This window comes from Dermochelys coriacea, chromosome 5 (assembly GCF_009764565.3).
Source record: "Dermochelys coriacea isolate rDerCor1 chromosome 5, rDerCor1.pri.v4, whole genome shotgun sequence".
Lineage (NCBI taxonomy): Eukaryota > Metazoa > Chordata > Testudines > Dermochelyidae > Dermochelys > Dermochelys coriacea.
The window spans coordinates 20,686,980-20,706,278 of record NC_050072.1 but is presented as its reverse complement, the minus strand read 5'-3'; the positions used below and the strand labels follow the sequence as shown (position 1 = coordinate 20,706,278).

The 19,299-nt window shown below is 38.1% G+C and overlaps 1 protein-coding gene across 6 annotated transcripts in view; it reads right to left on the bottom strand.

Moving 5' to 3' along the window:
* WDR7 (WD repeat domain 7) overlaps positions 1-19,299 on the bottom strand; it is a 376,297-nt gene that overhangs the window by 88,444 nt on the left and 268,554 nt on the right. For all 6 annotated transcript variants that reach the window (XM_038402296.2, XM_043515275.1, XM_038402295.2 and 3 more), the window contains one exon: positions 15,343-15,529. In XM_038402296.2, the coding sequence (XP_038258224.1) occupies positions 15,343-15,529 (187 nt within the window). The remainder of the gene's footprint in view (positions 1-15,342; positions 15,530-19,299) is intronic.

Sequence of the window (19,299 nt, the reverse complement as noted above, 5' to 3'; positions counted from 1 at the left end):
TCTATGTTTGTAAGAGCTTGGTGATTGTCAGATATAGAGAACTATACAAGTAATATCCCATGTCTACCTCCAGGATTAGTCACCACACAAAATATTCATATTCCCATAGTTAGATACATAAAACCATTTAGTCTTATCTTAGATGCCTGATTATTGTGGCTAAATGTTACCAGACAGTAACTATTCCATCCCCTATGTAAGAGATCAATGTGCAAATGCTGTTCTTACCTGCCCATATCCCCACCTAACAGTTAAAAAAGCACCATGCATTTCCCCCTACCAGAATGCCATACTGGTTGCATAATCTTCCCAATAAGAATAAAGGTTCTCTTTCAGGTCCCTTCTCCTAAAAGGGGCTTCCATCTAATATTATTTCAACTGATAAAACCCTCATATCTTCTCATCAAAGAAAAACATTTCCTTTCCCGTCTCTATAGAAGTGTGGAATTTTTCTCTTAATACAACTAGTATGTAATTAGAAAGATCTCAGATACAAATATTTGGTTTTTAAGTTAATAAATGTTGCTCTGTTGGGATTATTTTTCTAGGAAGCATGTTTCTGAGAAAAAAGAAAAGGAGTACTTGTGGCACCTTAGAGACTAACAAATTTATTAGAGCATAAGCTTTCGTGAGCTACAGCTCACTTCATCGGATGCATTTGGTGGAAAAAACAGAGGAGAGATTTATATACACACACACAGAGAACATGAAACAATGGGTTTATCATACACACTGTAAGGAGAGTGATCACTTAAGATAAGTTTCAGAGTAGCAGCCGTGTTAGTCTGTATTCGCAAAAAGAAAAGGAGTACTTGTGGCACCTTAGAGACTAACAAATTTATTAGAGCATAAGCTTTCGTGAGCTACAGCTCACTTCATCGGATGCATTTGGTCCGATGCATCCGATGAAGTGAGCTGTAGCTCACGAAAGCTTATGCTCTAATAAATTTGTTAGTCTCTAAGGTGCCACAAGTACTCCTTTTCTTTTCACTTAAGATAAGCCATCACTAGCAGCGGGGGGGGGAAAGGAGGAAAACCTTTCATGGTGACAAGCAAGGTAGGCTAATTCCAGCAGTTAACAAGAATATCAGAGGAACAGTGGGGGGTGGGGTGGGGGGGAGAAATACCATGGGGAAATAGTTTTACTTTGTGTAATGACTCATCCATTCCCAGTCTCTATTCAAGCCTAAATTAATTGTATCCAGTTTGCAAATGAATTCCAATTCAGCAGTCTCTCGTTGGAGTCTGTTTTTGAAGCTTTTTTGTTGAAGGATAGCCACTCTTAGGTCTGTGATCGAGTGACCAGAGAGATTGAAGTGTTCTCCAACTGGTTTTTGAATGTTATAATTCTTGACGTCTGATTTGTGTCCATTCATTCTTTTACGTAGAGACTGTCCAGTTTGGCCAATGTACATGGCAGAGGGGCATTGCTGGCACATGATGGCATATATCACATTAGTAGATGCGAAGGTGAACGAGCCTCTGATAGTGTGGCTGATGTGATTAGGCCCTATGATGGTATCCCCTGAATAGATATGTGGACAGAGTTGGCAACGGGCTTTGTTGCAAGGATAGGTTCCTGGGTTAGTGGTTCTGTTGTGTGGTGTGTGGTTGCTGGTGAGTATTTGCTTCAGACTGGGGGGCTGTCTGTAAGCAAGGACTGGCCTGTCTCCCAAGATCTGTGAGAGTGATGGGTCGTCCTTCAGGATAGGTTGTAGATCCTTGATGATGCGTTGGAGAGGTTTTAGTTGGGGGCTGAAGGTGATGGCTAGTGGCGTTCTGTTATTTTCTTTGTTGGGCCTGTCCTGTAGTAGGCGACTTCTGGGTACTCTTCTGGCTCTGTCAATCTGTTTCCTCACTTCAGCAGGTGGGTATTGTAGTTGTAGGAATGCATGATAGAGATCTTGTAGGTGTTTGTCTCTGTCTGAGGGGTTGGAGCAAATGCGGTTATATCGTAGCGCTTGGCTGTAGACAATGGATCGAGTGGTATGATCTGGATGAAAGCTAGAGGCATGTAGGTAGGAATAGCGGTCAGTAGGTTTCCGATATAGGGTGGTGTTTATGGTCATCATAGGGCCTAATCACATCAGCCACACTATCAGAGGCTCGTTCACTTGCGCATCTACCAATGTGATATATGCCATCATGTGCCAGCAATGCCCCTCTGCCATGTACATTGGCCAAACTGGACAGTCTCTACGTAAAAGAATGAATGGACACAAATCAGACGTCAAGAATTATAACATTCAAAAACCAGTTGGAGAACACTTCAATCTCTCTGGTCACTCGATCACAGACCTAAGAGTGGCTATCCTTCAACAAAAAAGCTTCAAAAACAGACTCCAATGAGAGACTGCTGAATTGGAATTAATTTGCAAACTGGATACAATTAACTTAGGCTTGAATAGAGACTGGGAATGGATGAGTCATTACACAAAGTAAAACTATTTCCCCATGGTATTTCTCCCCCCCACCCCACCCCCCACTGTTCCTCTGATATTCTTGTTAACTGCTGGAATTAGCCTACATTGCTTGTCACCATGAAAGGTTTCCCCCCCCCCCCCCGCTGCTAGTGATGGCTTATCTTAAGTGATCACTCTCCTTACAGTGTGTATGATAAACCCATTGTTTCATGTTCTCTGTGTGTGTGTGTATATAAATCTCTCCTCTGTTTTTTCCACCAAATGCCTCCGATGAAGTGAGCTGTAGCTCACGAACGCTTATGCTCTAATAAATTTGTTAGTCTCTAAGGTGCCACAAGTACTCCTTTTCTTTTTGCGAATACAGACTAACACGGCTGCTACTCCGAAACATGTTTCTGAGAGACACTGCAAGAACACAAGTCCTTAGCTAGTTACAATAATTAAGTAGCACTCCTGGGAACATAACAAAGGCTCTGTTGGGTTACTGGAGAAGAGTGGATCTTAGTGGATTGCAATCCTGAAGGTTGTTGCTGGCAGGTTTCTGTAGGGTTGTAAGACTGGTCCCTTTTTCCTGCTAGTCAGATGCCATCGGTCAGCACTTTGCCTTGTCTTATGCATGAGCGAGTGGAATGCTGATCCTAGAATTGTGCTGGTATCAGCCAGGAAGACCTGCACTTGAGAGGAACTCAAGAATACAATACTCCCACTCCCAAGGGTGAGAAAGAACACTGACGGGTTCCCTCCAGCTCCTGAGGAACCTGGGAAGGAAGGTGAAAAGGCTGTGTATAAAGGAAGGTACTATGATAGAGGATGGAGTTTTATCGATTCAACACACATTAGTAGCTAAGGGGGGGGGGTAAAGAGAAAGTGGAGCCCTCACCTCACAGGAGGGAGAAGAAAATCACCTACTCAGAGCAAAAAGATAGGATTTTTAGGATGTGAAATCCTGGGGCAGGAGGTGGGGAGGAAGCATCTCAATTTTGCATCACGGGAGGAAGAGGCTTTTTAAAACTAAAAAAAAAGATGCTTCAGGGTTTTCCCAAGGGAACATGGAGCCTTCTTGAACACACACAGATTTTACATGTGCATTTCCTCCATCTGAGAGGATGAGATCTACATTAAAAAAGTGAACTAGTATCCAGTTATTGGGAGCTTTAATTTACTTTTATTTCCAGTTAACTTTTTTCAGCTTTGGGGAGCTCAGCTCTGCAAAAGAAAAAGAAGCAAAGAATGATCTGCTGTGTTATAATATGGATGTTCAGGACTACAGTGCACTTGGAGGTAACAGGAAGGAGGACAGAATGAGAGGGAGAGAGAGATGAAGTGAGCTGTAGCTCACGAAAGCTTATGCTCTAATAAATTTGTTAGTCTCTAAGGTGCCACAAGTACTCCTTTTCTTTTTGCGAATACAGACTAACACGGCTGCTACTCTGAAAAAAGAGACTTTAGAGTAACACAGAAGAGGCAGATGGGTTGGGGAAAGGGGATTAGCAGAAGAGAACCGTAACTCAATTTTTTGGCTTTTGTAAGGTGAAGTCAGACGCAAAGTTTGATTACTGTGTTTTTACATCCTCATGAATAATTGGTTTGGTCGCTATCTAACACTGGTAGTCCATCACTGATGATGATGATGATGATATTGTTGCAATTCTCATCTATGGCTTTGCATATGACTCTGAAGTCTGAACCCTGATGCATAGAGTCAGTTGCACTGAGGGCATGGGAAGTCTGTATCTATGATGTTTGTGGATGCAGCTCTGTGGCACCTTTCATGTAGACTGGAGATGATTTAGTTGATCCCTCTCAAACCTGTCACACGCTGATCTTGTCAAAGACCACCAGTGAGTCCTATTCTGAGCCATTTGCTCGAGTTCTTTGAGATTGATGCATGCCCCCAGAAGACTACTCTAGGCCCCTATCTAATAGCCAGCTATCAAACTTCAACAGTGCAGTTGAATGTTTACCATTATTATTTCTAAAGCAGCCTTGTCAACTGCACAGGATTAAAAACATGAAATTTCAGTATAAAAATGTGTTTATTTTGTTCCATATTTCCATATAAAAAGAGTGACCAAGGGGGAAAACAAATCCCGAAACCCATGAATTCCAATCAGACAGTAACACAGAGGATCCATGTTCTCCTCCAACCCTTTATTAGTGATGAAACCACGACCAGTCTAGTAACCTTCTGCGAGAGAAATTCCAGGGATGCGATTTTGCTTTGGATCTTTCTCTGTTCTAAGGATGACGCATGTGGCTTCTTCTGTGCCCCTTTCCTCCTGTGGCTGTTAGGTCAGATAGATACTTTGCAGAGGATGAAATGCTGCTGTACAAAAATGATTGAGGGAAAAGCCAGCACCCAGCCATTTTCTGTCACTGTGGCTTACGCCGCCAGACTGACACCATGAAGTAAGAGAGCGGGAGGAAACCGGGCGGGGGGGGAAGGCAGGGGGAGGGCCTATATTTCTGCAATATTTCTATATTTCTTCCTCCCGCTCTCTTACTGTAAAAAAAAGTCTAATTTAATTTACTCATTTTAAAAGCAGTCTCTTGCTTACATGAACAGGGCTGATTTGATGGCAAAATAAAGAGTCAGGAATGAACATTCCGACATGGCATAACAGCATAGACATTGGGACTGTTTTGCCTTCCTCAAAGTTGTTGAGAACCTGGGCATATCCCACTGATCAACTGCCCATGAATGCAGAATTGCATGAGTACTGATGGAAGTGATTACTGATGGAGCACAGTACTTCCTATTTTATAATTCTATGTCTCTATCTTTAGTCTGAATTTCAGCTTAATGAGAATTTAAAGGTTTAAAAAACTAAGCTTATAATTGAAATGGTGACAGATCCCTTGCTACTTACAGGTTTAAAAGGTATTTTTGTAGCCCAAATATACAGAAAGTCATCCAATCATCTTTAGAAGCTTTTTCTATTCTCCAGCTCATGTTCTTCCTTTTTTAAATCCCCAACTATCAACTACAAAGGTTACATTCTAAAACTATTGCCCTATACTTGCAAACTATTCAAGCCCTTTAATTTATGCTGCATTTTCACCATAGAACAAAAAAATTCCTCTAATCATGTTCAACTAAAACTAAAGAAGGACTACTTAATTAATTGTATCATTTATACATACACACGTTGGAGAAAATACAATTTGTTCTTAAATGTTGATAAAACATTACAAAAAAATCCAAATCAAACTGCGTTTTTTAATTCAGAGAAGAAAAAATATGGACAGCAATGATCCCTACAGTCCTCTATGCCTGTAGGAAATCAAAGCCTAATTAATGCTAGAAAAATACTCTTAATCCTCATGAGTGAGCAGTTCCACTCAGCATGGCTAAAATAGTGTAATCTTTAGTGTGTGTATGTATGTTTGGGGGTGGGGTGGGGGAGGGGCTGGACTAGAAGGGTAGAGGAGTTATCCAAAACTCTGCAGCACATCTCAGCTCAGAAATGTATTTTATGCAGCGCAACAAAGAAGATAAACACTGCATGTGTTTTTTTTCTTTGTCAATAAATGTGAAGTGAATTTTTTTTAAAAGCACAAGCTTGACATAAAAGCTCCTTCAAAAAGTGTGCTTAACATCACAGACAGAAGCAAGGCAGCTGTGCACTGTTATTGTGTACACGGTAAATCAGGCACAAAAAGGGGCAGCTCAGCAGGGCACCAGGAGGGTAAGATGCGTACTTAACCCCCTGTACACATTGTTGCTACATTTCTTTCCATCTTAGTCCTTCTGAAGTCAGTACTGTACCTGTCATGGATGTAACAGGCCGTTTTCAATCTAAATCTTGTTATGGATTAATAAGCAAACACTTTCTCGCTTATTATGCAATTTATCATGATGAAAATTGCATTGGGCTCCTCAAGGCTACATGCTGATACATTCATTTATTCTGTGCTCTGTGTATAGAGAGCCATACTAATCTTTATGACAGCTAAGGATGTAATAGCAAGACTAATATTACTTTCTGAATAACTGTACTTGCTCAGTTTATACAAAGTCTACATTTAAATACAGTATACCTCACCTGAATATTTTTAAACCAGGCCAAAGGGCATAAAATATTTTACACTTCTATCTTCTAAAAATCAAACTAAGTTCAGACAACAATTATTCATCTTATTCACATATTTTTCCATGTTAAACGTTACAAACCCACTTATTCTTTACATTTTGTTTGGCCGATGTCTAAAAATATGTTATATAATAAACAATCAATATTTATCTGTAAACAATGCAGAGAGAAGTTAGTCATCTGAAGACAGACACAGAATGATGACTGGATGTATTTTAGAAGCAAGGCAACCTGCAGAGTTCATTATTGTCCACGTTTTCTTAAATAGTTCACAATTATAAGCCACTGATACTGCAGCAATCTTGCAGAACTGAAAGTGAAATATAAAACGTAACACAAGAATGAATTCAATTTTGATGCTAAAGAACATGGCTTGTGAAAGTATACAGTGGTGTTTAATATTCTAGGAATGTTATTTCTACTGGTTAAATAATCAATTATTTAACAAAAACAGATTAAGAGCACCTTTAAAACATCTAACTGAAATACTGTGCATTTTTTATTTTGTAGGGTTTATATTATCATCATAATTTTTTAAAAAAAATATTTTTTCTCTTTTGGTAAACTACTAAGATATAGTGCACTATATAGCTAGATGAACAACTGTCATTAGATTTTTGCAAATAATGGACTTATTAGAATTAAATGTTAAACCAACTAATCACTTTAAAATATTGTGGCAAATTTGATTATCATTTTAATTTTTTGTTAACACTTAGACATGTGATCTGAAGATATATATATAGTATTATTTATGATGATCAAAAATTTATAATCTCACAATATATATAAATACCAACTCATCAGTTAAACAGTATACTGCAATTTCAAGGCACTGCGCAGACGATGCATGCATTAAATCATTTATTAATATTTTTTCAGTACTCATCTCTCACATGCTTTAAAATATATCCAGAAACCTTTATGGTATCAGCAATATGATAGAAAAAAACAATTACTGAAGAGAAGACCTGCACTTGTATTTCTTATGAGCAACAGTATGGTAAGATTAATTCTTAAATTAGGATGGTAACACAATGCTGACTCATCTATGACATTTGTATTTTCAATTTCAGAGTGTTCCTTTCAGTTTAAATCCTTAGCTAGTCAAAGTGCAAAGTTCAAAATACTGTACATTCTTTTTTGTAGTAGTGAATTTTTTCCACAATTGTTAGTCTAGTTTACCATTTAGCACTTAAGGCTGAATGTTAAAATACTGTATTTGCAAGGATAAATATTTTTGTGTGAAATTGTTCCATTCAACATAAAATGTATATTAAAAAACTACAAGTTAGTATTTACATGCATCTGATGAAGTGGGCTGTAGCTCATGAAAGCTTATGCTCAAATAAATTTGTTAGTCTCTAAGGTGCCACAAGTACTCCTTTTCTTTTTGTGGATACAGACTAACATGGCTGCTACTCTGAAACCTATTTACAACTTGTAACCTAAAAATTGATAATTCTGGGAATGCTGATCAAAGGTCCAAAGGACCAGATCCTCATTTGGTGCAAATCAGCAAAGCTCCTTTAAAGTACATGGAGCTGTGCCTGTGTATGGCAGCTGTAGATCTGGTCCACACACTTTATTGAAACATACCTTATAAGTAGAAATTTAAAATACTGAACAGTTGAAGTTTAAACTTTCAATACATTAAAAATATAAAAATTTTTTATTGTTTTTATCCCAAGTGGTGAAAAAGCATATAATTGGATCTGTCATTTGCAGTTGTATTTCTTTTAACTTTGCTTTTTTTTTTGTATCAAATAAATACTAAAAACCTTAATTTGTAGTTGCAAAAGAACTACAATACAGATACTTCTGAAAATATTCTACATACCATTTAGAGGATAAATTGAACATTTACATAATTCTCCCAGAGTAGGAAGCTGATATTTTGTGTGTCACAGTTAGGGGTTTATTTATTTATTTCACAGGATTCATGTAGCTATGAATGGAAACTGATCTTGCCTCAATATACACCTGACATATTGCCACTAATATTATCCAGTCTTATTACTTATTAATTATTATTATTTTGTTTTTAGACCGGAAAGAGCACAGACAATATGAAATGTAACAATTTAGTTATATCTAATACACAAACAGACCTCTCTGGCTGCTTGTTGTATCAACTGTAATTTATTTAATTAATTATAAATATACAATAGAGTTTCTCTTTTTCCATGTTCATTTGGTATAACACAGTTTGCACTATCTGATAAAACTTAACTAAATAAAGAAAAAATATAGGAGATATAGAAACATTTTAATATAAAATCTATTGTGAAAAATATTTAGGATAAATCTCAGACAAAATAATTAATTTTACAACAACAAATACTAACAGTAAAAAAAAGAAAAAAAAAGGAAAAAAAAGGCCATTTCTGCAAAATCCTTAATTGTGCAAGTAGTCACATTAATATCAGATTACTAGAAAGAATAAAGACTATTCATACGAGAATTGATATTTATGATAGAAAGGTCTCTGGGTAACAAAATATTACTGAAATCATGCCTTAACAATCAATCAATCAATACACGCACGTGTGCACATGAGCACGTGCGCACACACACACACGTATACATACACACAGATTAAAAAAGGCACATCAAATTACAAGAACCTAATTTCCCATCCCACAAGCACAGAGGTCCAGATTCGGTCACCCTTATTTCAAGAGTCATTTCATAGTTATATATTTTATCATAATTATTTCAAATGGGGTGATTCAAATAGTAAGTGACTACTCAGTTCAAGTAAAAATAGTAGAATCTGGCCTGTGATCATTGAAACAACCCTGCACAAACTACACATATTAAAAAAAGAAACTGAGCAACTCAGAATCTCAAATGAAAGGATGTTGTATATGTACACTACAATGGTGTGTAGACTAAGGGGGAGGAGAGAGCGGAGAGACCTTATACATGAGCAGATGCCTTTTTTCCCTGTCCTCTATCTAGGTTTATATAGTGCACGCATCAACACGGATTCCAAGCATTTTGTATAAGCCAGCGAATCCTGCAAATATAGACAAAGGCTCCTACTCACATGAGTAATGTTACTTAAATGCATTTGGCAGGATTGGATCCTATGGGTTAACCTGAAGTAGTCAGGAATTCCGATTCTACTTAATCGCAGTTGCTCCAAGAGGACATAAGGCAAAAGGTGGCACATCAAATCAACAAATTCTGAAGTATTTAAATCTCTACATGCTAATAGTAAGACCTGGAGATGCACTCACTAGATAATAAACCGGAGATGCAGGAGACAGATAAATTCTATAAACTATAGCTTAAGCTGTGAAATATTAAAATATATTTTACCATAATAGTATATTCATGTCTTATGTCTATTTCAAGGAATTGAGACTTGCACTGGAGAAGACATATGATTATATGACCCAGAACCCAACCTTCCCATGAAATGATGTCATCAAACTCATCTTTCTTGCCAGTCAATAAGACCAAGGCCCCGCTCCCACTCTGAATGCCTCCATCCTCTTCACTTCTCCCATTGCATCAAGATTTTTATTCTTGACTTCAAGGCCCTGAATATTTCTTCCCCTTTCCAATTTTTGCCCTTTTCTCTTTTCATAGCAATTCTGTCCCTTTTGCTCTGCCAATTACTCTAGCCTTGTTAAAAGAAAAGGAGTACTTGTGGCACCTTAGAGACTAACAAATTTATTTGAGCATAAACTTTCGTGAGCTACAGCTCACTTCATCGGATGCAACAATACGCAGCCCCCAGGCTCATCTCCGGTTCTCACAGGTCCTGAAAAACCTGTCCTCTAAATCTGTAGCTCATGAAAGCTTATGCTCAAATAAATTTGTTAGTCTCTAAGGTGCCACAAGTACTCCTTTTCTTTTTCACAAATACAGACTAACACAGCTGCTACTCTGAAACCTGTTATCTAGCCTTGTTATACATTATGCTCACTTCTCCCACAAACATCTCCATGATCTCCACTGTAGCATCCCTGTATTTAGTTCATCTCCCTGAGCTGACCCTCTCCTCCTTTAAATCCCTTTGGATGACCCACTTCTAACGTGATTGCTACTGAAGATTAGCTGGGGGTAATTCGGGATAATCTTTGTATTTTTCACAACTCTCTCACACACTGTGTTATTAAAACTTTACAGTATCAGGGTTTGAGCAATCACTATCTATTTTCTTTGTTTTTTGTAACTCTTTCCTCTACCCATTGTCACTGCTTTGTCTTTTCAGCATGCATTATTTTATTTTTTATAGCATCCAACACATTGTGAGTACTACTGCAAACAAATTAATAGCAGCTCCATCTCAAAATTCCTTCCTTGATACAGACCTTCGATTTGTCTTCACCTTCCATAATTTTGTCTTTATCTTAGAATCTTATTCAGAATCTCTCAGCTCCTCATGTATTCCCCACATTGCTATACTCATCTTATACCATTGTGACACATAGGCCCCTTAGCAAACAATTCTTTGCAACTCACTCCATCAAATACATTGCTTAGAGTATTTGTCAATTAAGGTTAACATGTAAGGTCTCTATTGGAAGCTTGCAACTTATAAGTGTTTATAATCTTGGCATGTTATGTCTATGGATAATAGTTAAAGAATAATGTAACTATGTTGAAGTTTATGCTCATATGGTTTTTAAGTTAAAAGGAATAACCAGGGAATGATCTTACTTAGTGACTGCCTAGTTCTACAGGAGGGAGTAGCCCCGTATCCCTGGTTAGCCAGTGTAATGCAAGGTTCAACCACCTATCATTGCCCCATCACAGAAGAGTCAATGGAAAACTATCAAAGACAACTGCAAACAATCGAACCACTTGGAGGTAAAAAAGGAGCATTATAACAGATAGGGATCGCCCGGGATATGAATAAAGACAAAAGACTGTTTCAGTATAAACAGAGTGGGGAGAAGCACTCTGGATCCATTCACAAAGACAACTTATTGAGCAGAGGTGTTTTTCATTAATGATTAGATCTTGGTTCCTGTGAAGCCAGCCAGCTCTCCAACAGACTGAACTTTGCGGGGGGAAACCTACTTTATAAGATAAGAAGGTCACGTAATAAAGTGTAGGCCCTAGTTCACATTTTATTATTTTATTTTGTATTGTAACCATTTGTTTCCTTCACTCTCTCTTGCTTCTTGTGTAATCTCTATTCTTCCTTAAATAAACCTTCTTTTGTTTCATTACAAGTGCTGTGTATTATACAGGGGTGGCGGTTTAAGGTAAAACTGGTAAGAGCACCTGGGACTTCTGTGAATAGCCAGTGTCCATGTTTGGATATCACAGTGGAATGCTTCAAGAGGACTCATGGACTGAGGTGCACCTCTTACTAACCTGCAAGGCAAACACAGGGCTGGCATAGTCTGGAGGAGAGTGGCTTGAGTGGCTGAAAGGCTGGTGGTGTTAGGGAGCTAGCACCCAGTTACCACAAGCAAGACTCTCTCACAACTGGAGGCAGAGGGGTAAGTATGTGAGTCACAGTCCTGTGTACCCAGAGAACCATCACAACCACCTCCACTGGCATCCTGATTCCTTCCTTCAACTACGGTACTTTTTATAAGGCTTCCCTAAGCCCCAGTACCCTAGATCTAACACAATGCTGCTGCCTGCATTCTCACACATACAAACATGCCCAACCACATACCTCCATCCTCAAACAGCTCAACTGGCTTATCATTCATTCAGGATTCATTTCAAAATTTCCTCCTTGTTGATAAACACTCTCCCAGGGCTTGTCCTAGCTTACCACATAGACCTTGTCTCCTCACACTCTCTTCTACTAACCTTTCATTCACCTAGCATACCCACCCTGGTAGCAAGTAGGCTACATCTGCATGGGCTGGTAGAAATACTGGGACCACTGAGTAGAATCTGCTACAGCAGAGTCTATGCAATGACACAATCCTGCCCCTTAGCCTTTGATTAGACTATGTTAGGCAGTACATTGGGTCATTTAAATGTAGTGGCAGCTGCCACAGATCCTGCCCAATGAGTTTAGGCTCCCCTTCCCCCATAATCTGCCAAGGCCAAAACCTCCTCTGTGTAGGCTTCAGGCATGGATGAGGCAGAACAGCAGCTTGGATCTCAAATACAAAGGATTAGTTTGCATCCCACACCATTCCCATGCCTGAATGCATCCAATGAAGTGAGCTGTAGCTCATGAAAACTTATGCTCAAATAAATTTGTTAGTCTCTAAGGTGCCACAAGTACACACTTTTTGCGAATACAGACTAACACGGCTACTACTCTGAAACATGCCTTTCCTGTGAGAGGTCCACCTCCTTGGCTTCTGGTCATAGTGGTCTTTTAGTTCTTTACTGAGGGACCTGTCATGACAATTGGGCCTTTAAATTTACCTGAACCATGAGCTCAACTGTAAAAAGTAGGTAAAAGTTAATAAGATATTACAGTAATCTACAACAACAAATGTTGGTGGGAAAAGGTACAAAAGGGATACAGAATAACTAAATTAGGCTAGACAAAAAAGCCAAGCTGATATGATTCAAGGACTGCATTGAAATTATGCTGGTTAAAAACCAGGAGGTGAGGAGCCAGAAGTTAATAAGCCAAAATTGGTATGTTGGATACTAGGCCTAATTGGTGGACAAAATAATGAGGGGATGGCTATTCCATCCACCACTCCATTTTTGGGTCCTTACAAGAAAGAGATTTTCTGGGAAAGTACAAAAGAACAACAACAACAAAGAACAGAATGAAAGGACTGATGGAGGCTACTAGAGCAAGCTTTACCATCAGGGCTGTCACCCCACACTGTTTCCTGGGACCCCAAGCCTTCATCAGCCTGATCCTGAGAGGTGTCCTCACCAGAACAAACCAGAAATAGAGGGACCTAGATAACAAATTTCCACCACTATACCAGTTCCAGCTGAATCCCTCTGAAATCTTTAAAAAAAAAAATCTATCCGATATCAACACAATCACAGGATTTCAAGCTACGGAAACAACACTTAGTTATTTAATTCACCATACATCACAGTACCTGCAATAAACAAACACCAGAGGATTAGAGAAGGATGGATGAACTGGGCTCCATTTCATTGGTTTTGTGAGTTTAAAATAAAGTTACAGGATTGGATTGAACTGAAATATTTTCAGTAGAAATTACTTATTTTAAAGAAAAACTAATACAAGTTTTTAAAAGAAATTCTTGCAGTATTTTACAAACCAGTTTCGAAGACATATTTTGAGAAAGTTTTAAACATGGGTTGTTGTGTAGATGTAAATTTAGTGTTTTGTTTTTTTTTTTTACAGTGGGACATATACACATACCATACATTATTATTTTAAAAAAATGTTATTGTGATAATATTTATTTTGAATTTTACCTCAGATTGGCAGTTTTACAAGAGAAATCTCTTTTTGATCTGATGGACTGCAAATATCAATTCAGAAAGTGACTATGTGCCACACAGACCAAAAGATGTATACTATAAGACAGTCTATAGTATAAATCCCTATTTAGGTCAGTTTATCAAGCTGGGTTTTGACCCAGGAGACAGTTTGTGGTCTATTGAGTTCATGATTTCTTAGGGATGTTTAAATCCACAATTTACCTAGATGCTACCCATGCACACTAAGTTTAGATGAGGAAAGTATAAAAATCTAGATAGTCACAGAAAATAAATAGCTTTTTCCAAAATGTATTTTACAAAATACCCAAAAGTTATTAGTTCACGGTATAAATTTAATGCTGCACAACAAAAATATGCTTTTTGAAAAAAGGAGCAAAAAAAAAAGCTGCTGAAAAATACTAGCTTTTCAAGTTTAGAAAAATCTCTGTTTTCCTAACAGATAACGTGTAACTGATTTTTTTCCCAAATTTGATGAGAATGTCTTATAGGTTAAAAACTTTGTACCCCAAAGCACATCCTGAAAAATGTTTGCCAACTACAGACTCCAGGAAAGGGTTCATGTCCAAGATGGTAACAGACTACTAACTACATAAGTGTAAATAGTGTCACTAAAGAGATCCTTCTAGTCTATGGGTCTAACACTGCAATTAGACACCTGTGGCTGGCCTGTGCCAGGTGAGTCCAGCTCAAGGGGCTTGGGCTAAGGAGCAGTTTAATTGTGGTGTAGCCTTCTGAGCTCCGGCTGCAGCCTGAGCAATGGGCCGTTCCCATTTTACAGGATCCTCGAGTCTGGGCTCCAGCCCTAGCCAGGAAGTCTACACAGCAGTTAAATAACCCCGCAGCCTCAGCCCTATGAACCCAAGTCAGCGGGTGTCTAATTGCAATATAGACATACCCTATGTGACAAGGCCTTTCCCCTTCTGAGGCTATATCTACACTACAGGCATGACAACACCACAGCTATGGCATTGTAGCTCTCCTCCAATAAACCCATAGCATAGAGTAGATTAAAGCGATGGAAAGGGATTATCCTTTGCAGTAGGAACTCCCTAGAGCGATGGTAGCTAGATCAATAGAAGCATTTTTCTGTTGATTTAGCTGCATCTACAGCAGATGTTTGGCTGGCCTAGCAATGGGGCTCAGGGATGTCCTTTTTCACACCCACGAGTGTTGTAAGTATGTCAACCTAAATTTTGAGGCTTGAGATTACACACCAGAGCCAACAGAGACTACAAAACCAAGCCAACTCTTGTATACCAGTAATTATAATTTTGGAGATGTTGGTACAAATGCCAGATTTCAAATTGCTCAAACACAAGGGGGTTTCCTCCCCTAGTTAAATACAGTGGTCATATCTGTATTTTCATGTGTGTTAACAGGTGCAACAAAGCAGAACATAACATACACATACACACACCCCAAAAATTATTGGATTAAATACATACTTTGCAAGTTGCTTCTCGGCATCAGCACAGAGCTCCAAAAGGCCCATTAATACAGCGGAGACATCCATGTAAGGTTCCCATACTGTAAAACCTCGCCCAATCAGATCAATGGCAGTTCTGCGGATGGTGCTGTGTGGAGGAAGTTTGGGGCTTGGTGGTTGCAGCAGAAGGAATGTCAAAGCTTTACCTACCATACAAAACAGGATAAAAACTAGTACAATAAAAAGAAAACTAGTGAATTGATTCTGCTTTGTTATTTTTAAAAAGTTACCATGAATAAGAGTACAGTATGGAAATCTACTCATAGAGTACAATACAACATTATTATTCTGTAAAAGCTTTCAGTGGGCAAGTCCCTACACCTGCATAGGTCTCAGTGAAGTCAGTGAAAGGAGAGATGCATAGTGTTGTCTATATCAATTACATTAATTGACCGTAACCTCTATGGTGCAAGGACCATTTTTCTGTTATGTGTTTGTACAGAGCCTAGCACAATCAGACCCTGACCATGATAGCTAAGCGTTACTGCAATAAAAAGAATTATTACAAATACTAAATATTATATCTAATCTTTAGCGGGATCAGGGCCCTATTTAATATAGGATCTTTCCAATAAATGGAAGGTCAACCCTCTAGTGAATTAAATAGTCCAATCACAGATTTAAATAAATAACAGGTGAGAGAATGAGAGGAAAAAGTGTACCAAGGAAAAATATGCTCTAAAATGAGACAGAAAGATGCAGGAAAGTTTTTCTAGCTAAAAGGAATGGCAGTGGGGAAGGCTTTTCCACCAACACTTGTGAGACTAGGAGCCCAGACAAAATGCTTACCATAAAAGTCCTACAGAATTCAACAAAAAATGTATAGGATTTTTGCACCATCCTGTAAAATTTAATGAAGAATTATGTGCCTAATATAAAACCCTTTAGGATGGAAAAACTATAGGAAGGCAATAATTCTCTATTAGAGTCTATACTAATATTTATAGACTATTGATTCCATCCATATTGTATTCTTTCTGTAGGACTATTCATAGCAGGGCCAGCTGCCTCCTGCATGCCCTCTTGTGGCCTGGGGTCATGCTGCAGCACCCGGCCTCAGTTTCCCATTTTTGATAACCAAATAACTTCATGAAAGCTCTCTTTTCTCAATAATACCTCTCCTCAGGGCTGGTTTATTATGATAACCTATTGCAAAATAACCTAGTGCATAACAAAAGTCCAACCTAAAATTGGACTAAAACAATATGTTAATTTTCATTAATTTGATTTCATGCAAACCTGACAGCAAAACCACTGATAAGTTTAACCATGTTAAGGGAGTTAGTGTCTTTGCAGTTGCTTATTATCCTTCCTGAACTTGGGGAAACATGTACCTAGGTCAGAAACTGCAGCCATTTTATGGCAAGAAGTTGAACATCTACGTACATTTATCTACAGATTTTATTTTCCAGCTAGACGTCTGCATGCACTATAACTGCACTGAAACCAAATAAAATAATGTATTATGGGTAAAGATAGGTGGCATTCAGCCAAAAGTATACTGTAAATAAGTTTCAGATGTATAGCCTGGACTACATGTATATCCTTCCTTTAAATCTCATATAGTATAAGGATTTGGGTTTATGTAATGTAGAAGGTTAGCAGTAATGAGGGGACTCAGGCTGCTACATGAGATTGAATCCCATCTCATCAAAAGCTACAACCAATGTTACAACATTTGTCCCAACAGTATTGTGGCTCAATTAAAAAAAAAAGATGTATAACTTAAAGCAAGCATATCAATATATATTTTATCTCACCTACTCTTTATTGAGAGCACGTGAGTATCCGCACGTAACCCCTCTCTCCCCCCCATTCTTTTTAAGAATGTCTGGATAAATTTAGTACTCATGAATGGTGCTGGTGTAGTTCTCTGTCCACATAGCAAATACAGCATCACTGGAGGCAGCACAAGTTTTCCCACATCACCTTACTAATATCCCTCTATCTTTTGTTGGAATAAAATGCTGTTCTGTTTCCATTCATACTTGAAACTCTATGCTGAGTCTACTAAAAAGGATGTCAACTGTGAATGTATTTTTGTGATATGGATATCTGTCCACTAAGAACTGGACTGAGACCAGTACTGCACGTTAAAACAGACACTGAACAGCCATCAGATGATAATGGCCTTAAGGTACTACAACCTGGAACAAATGTGAACCAACGTGACTAGAGCTTAAAAGGTTTTATATTCCATTAACAATGCAATAATCCATAATCCATCCCATCTCTACCTCTTGATTGTTGAAATAGCATGAGTGGCAGTAATGTTTGTGTGAAGAATATATGTATTCTGAACTAGGTGATCCATTGATCTGAATCACTGGGCAATTTCTATACTCGTATCCTAAATATACATTTTTCAATAGAGAATACCTCACTGTTAATTTTCAAACCAAATAGTCCTGAAAATATGATTTTACTGGGCCACAAGATCACCAATTAAAAATTGTATTTCTGTGCAACAAATTTCTAACTACTGTTTTTTAAAAAGCCCTTAAAATTACTAGGACTAAAAGAGATTACAGGGTATTTTTAACAGGCTGGATTTCACAGCACTTTGTGCATAATCAATTATTTCATTTCCCCATGTAGTCAGTAAGCAAGGGAGAGAACTGAAAAGCTCTTATAGACATTAATAGGAAGGCAAAAAAGATTTATAAAACCTGTAAATAATTTTGGGAGCGTGCTTTATTAGAAGCAAGACTATTAATTAAACAATTAAAAAAATTAAAATTGACAATCTTTTAAAGCACATTATGCTCTAGCCATGTAGATGTTGTAGCTTTCAACATTCCAGTCAAACACTTTTGCAGCTTAACCACAACCTACTGTAAGTCAAATTGTATATTGATTTTAGGTCAGAATTGTGGCTAGAGTTGGTAGTATTTTTTATGATTTTTTCAGACTTATTTTTACTATTTTTCAACCAGCTGACAGCAAAGCATTTTTTTGGGGGGGGTGAAAAGTAACCACTTTCCAACCAGCTTTAATTGTGTCCATCTCATCAGTATATATGTTATATATGTTCTATCCTTTACTTAAAAGATCTCTTATGACATCAGTAGAGGGAGGCTTTCAATCTAAGTGAACAGTGCTGTCTGGGGATGTAACTTTACTGAATAATATTGCAAAAATGGAGTGGTTTCCTAAGCGTAATGGTGTATTCCACCAGCATTTTCCTTAAACTTAATCCCATAATGACTATTATTCACGGGCAGCACTTGATTTACTTTGATTAAAAGCTACTGCTGCTGTCTGCTCCTCAAGTGATGTCAGAAAGCCGTACTGGCCTTCTCTCCACACTGAAACTTCTATAGGCAGCTTCCTCACATGAAGCAAAAAGAAACATGCAAGTGGGAAATTTCTTGAGAGTCTGATAAACGGAGGCAGTGAGCTCAGGAAACATGCTCACTTGTCCTAGGCATGTCACAGCAGTGCGTTAGAAAGTGAAATGACAGAAAAGGAAGAATCAGCAAGAGTCAAATGAAAATTCTTTGCCTGCCCTAAGCTGCACAGATGGTAGCTGCTGCTATAAGTGAGTGATTTAGGAACCATATACACAATGAATAGCTCTACAGCAAAAGTAGATCTGGGCATCAGAGTAGCCTCTTTTCTCCCTTTCAGGAATGAACAGAAGCGTCTCATACTGAAACTTCCCCAGTGCAATAAGCATGACAATAAACAACATGTTGAATAGCCGACAAAGGAAAATTATTTATGATCCATCCATAACATTCTTTTTCTGCACTTGCCATCTGGTAGTGCGTAACTCTTACTTCCAAAATGCTGCTAACTGCACCAGTCTGCTGTACTAAATGAAAGAACCAAATAGAGACTGAGGAACTCTTGGATATATTGCTAAAGATGGTTTATCTTAAAGTATTACAAATATTTCACAAAACAGGAATGT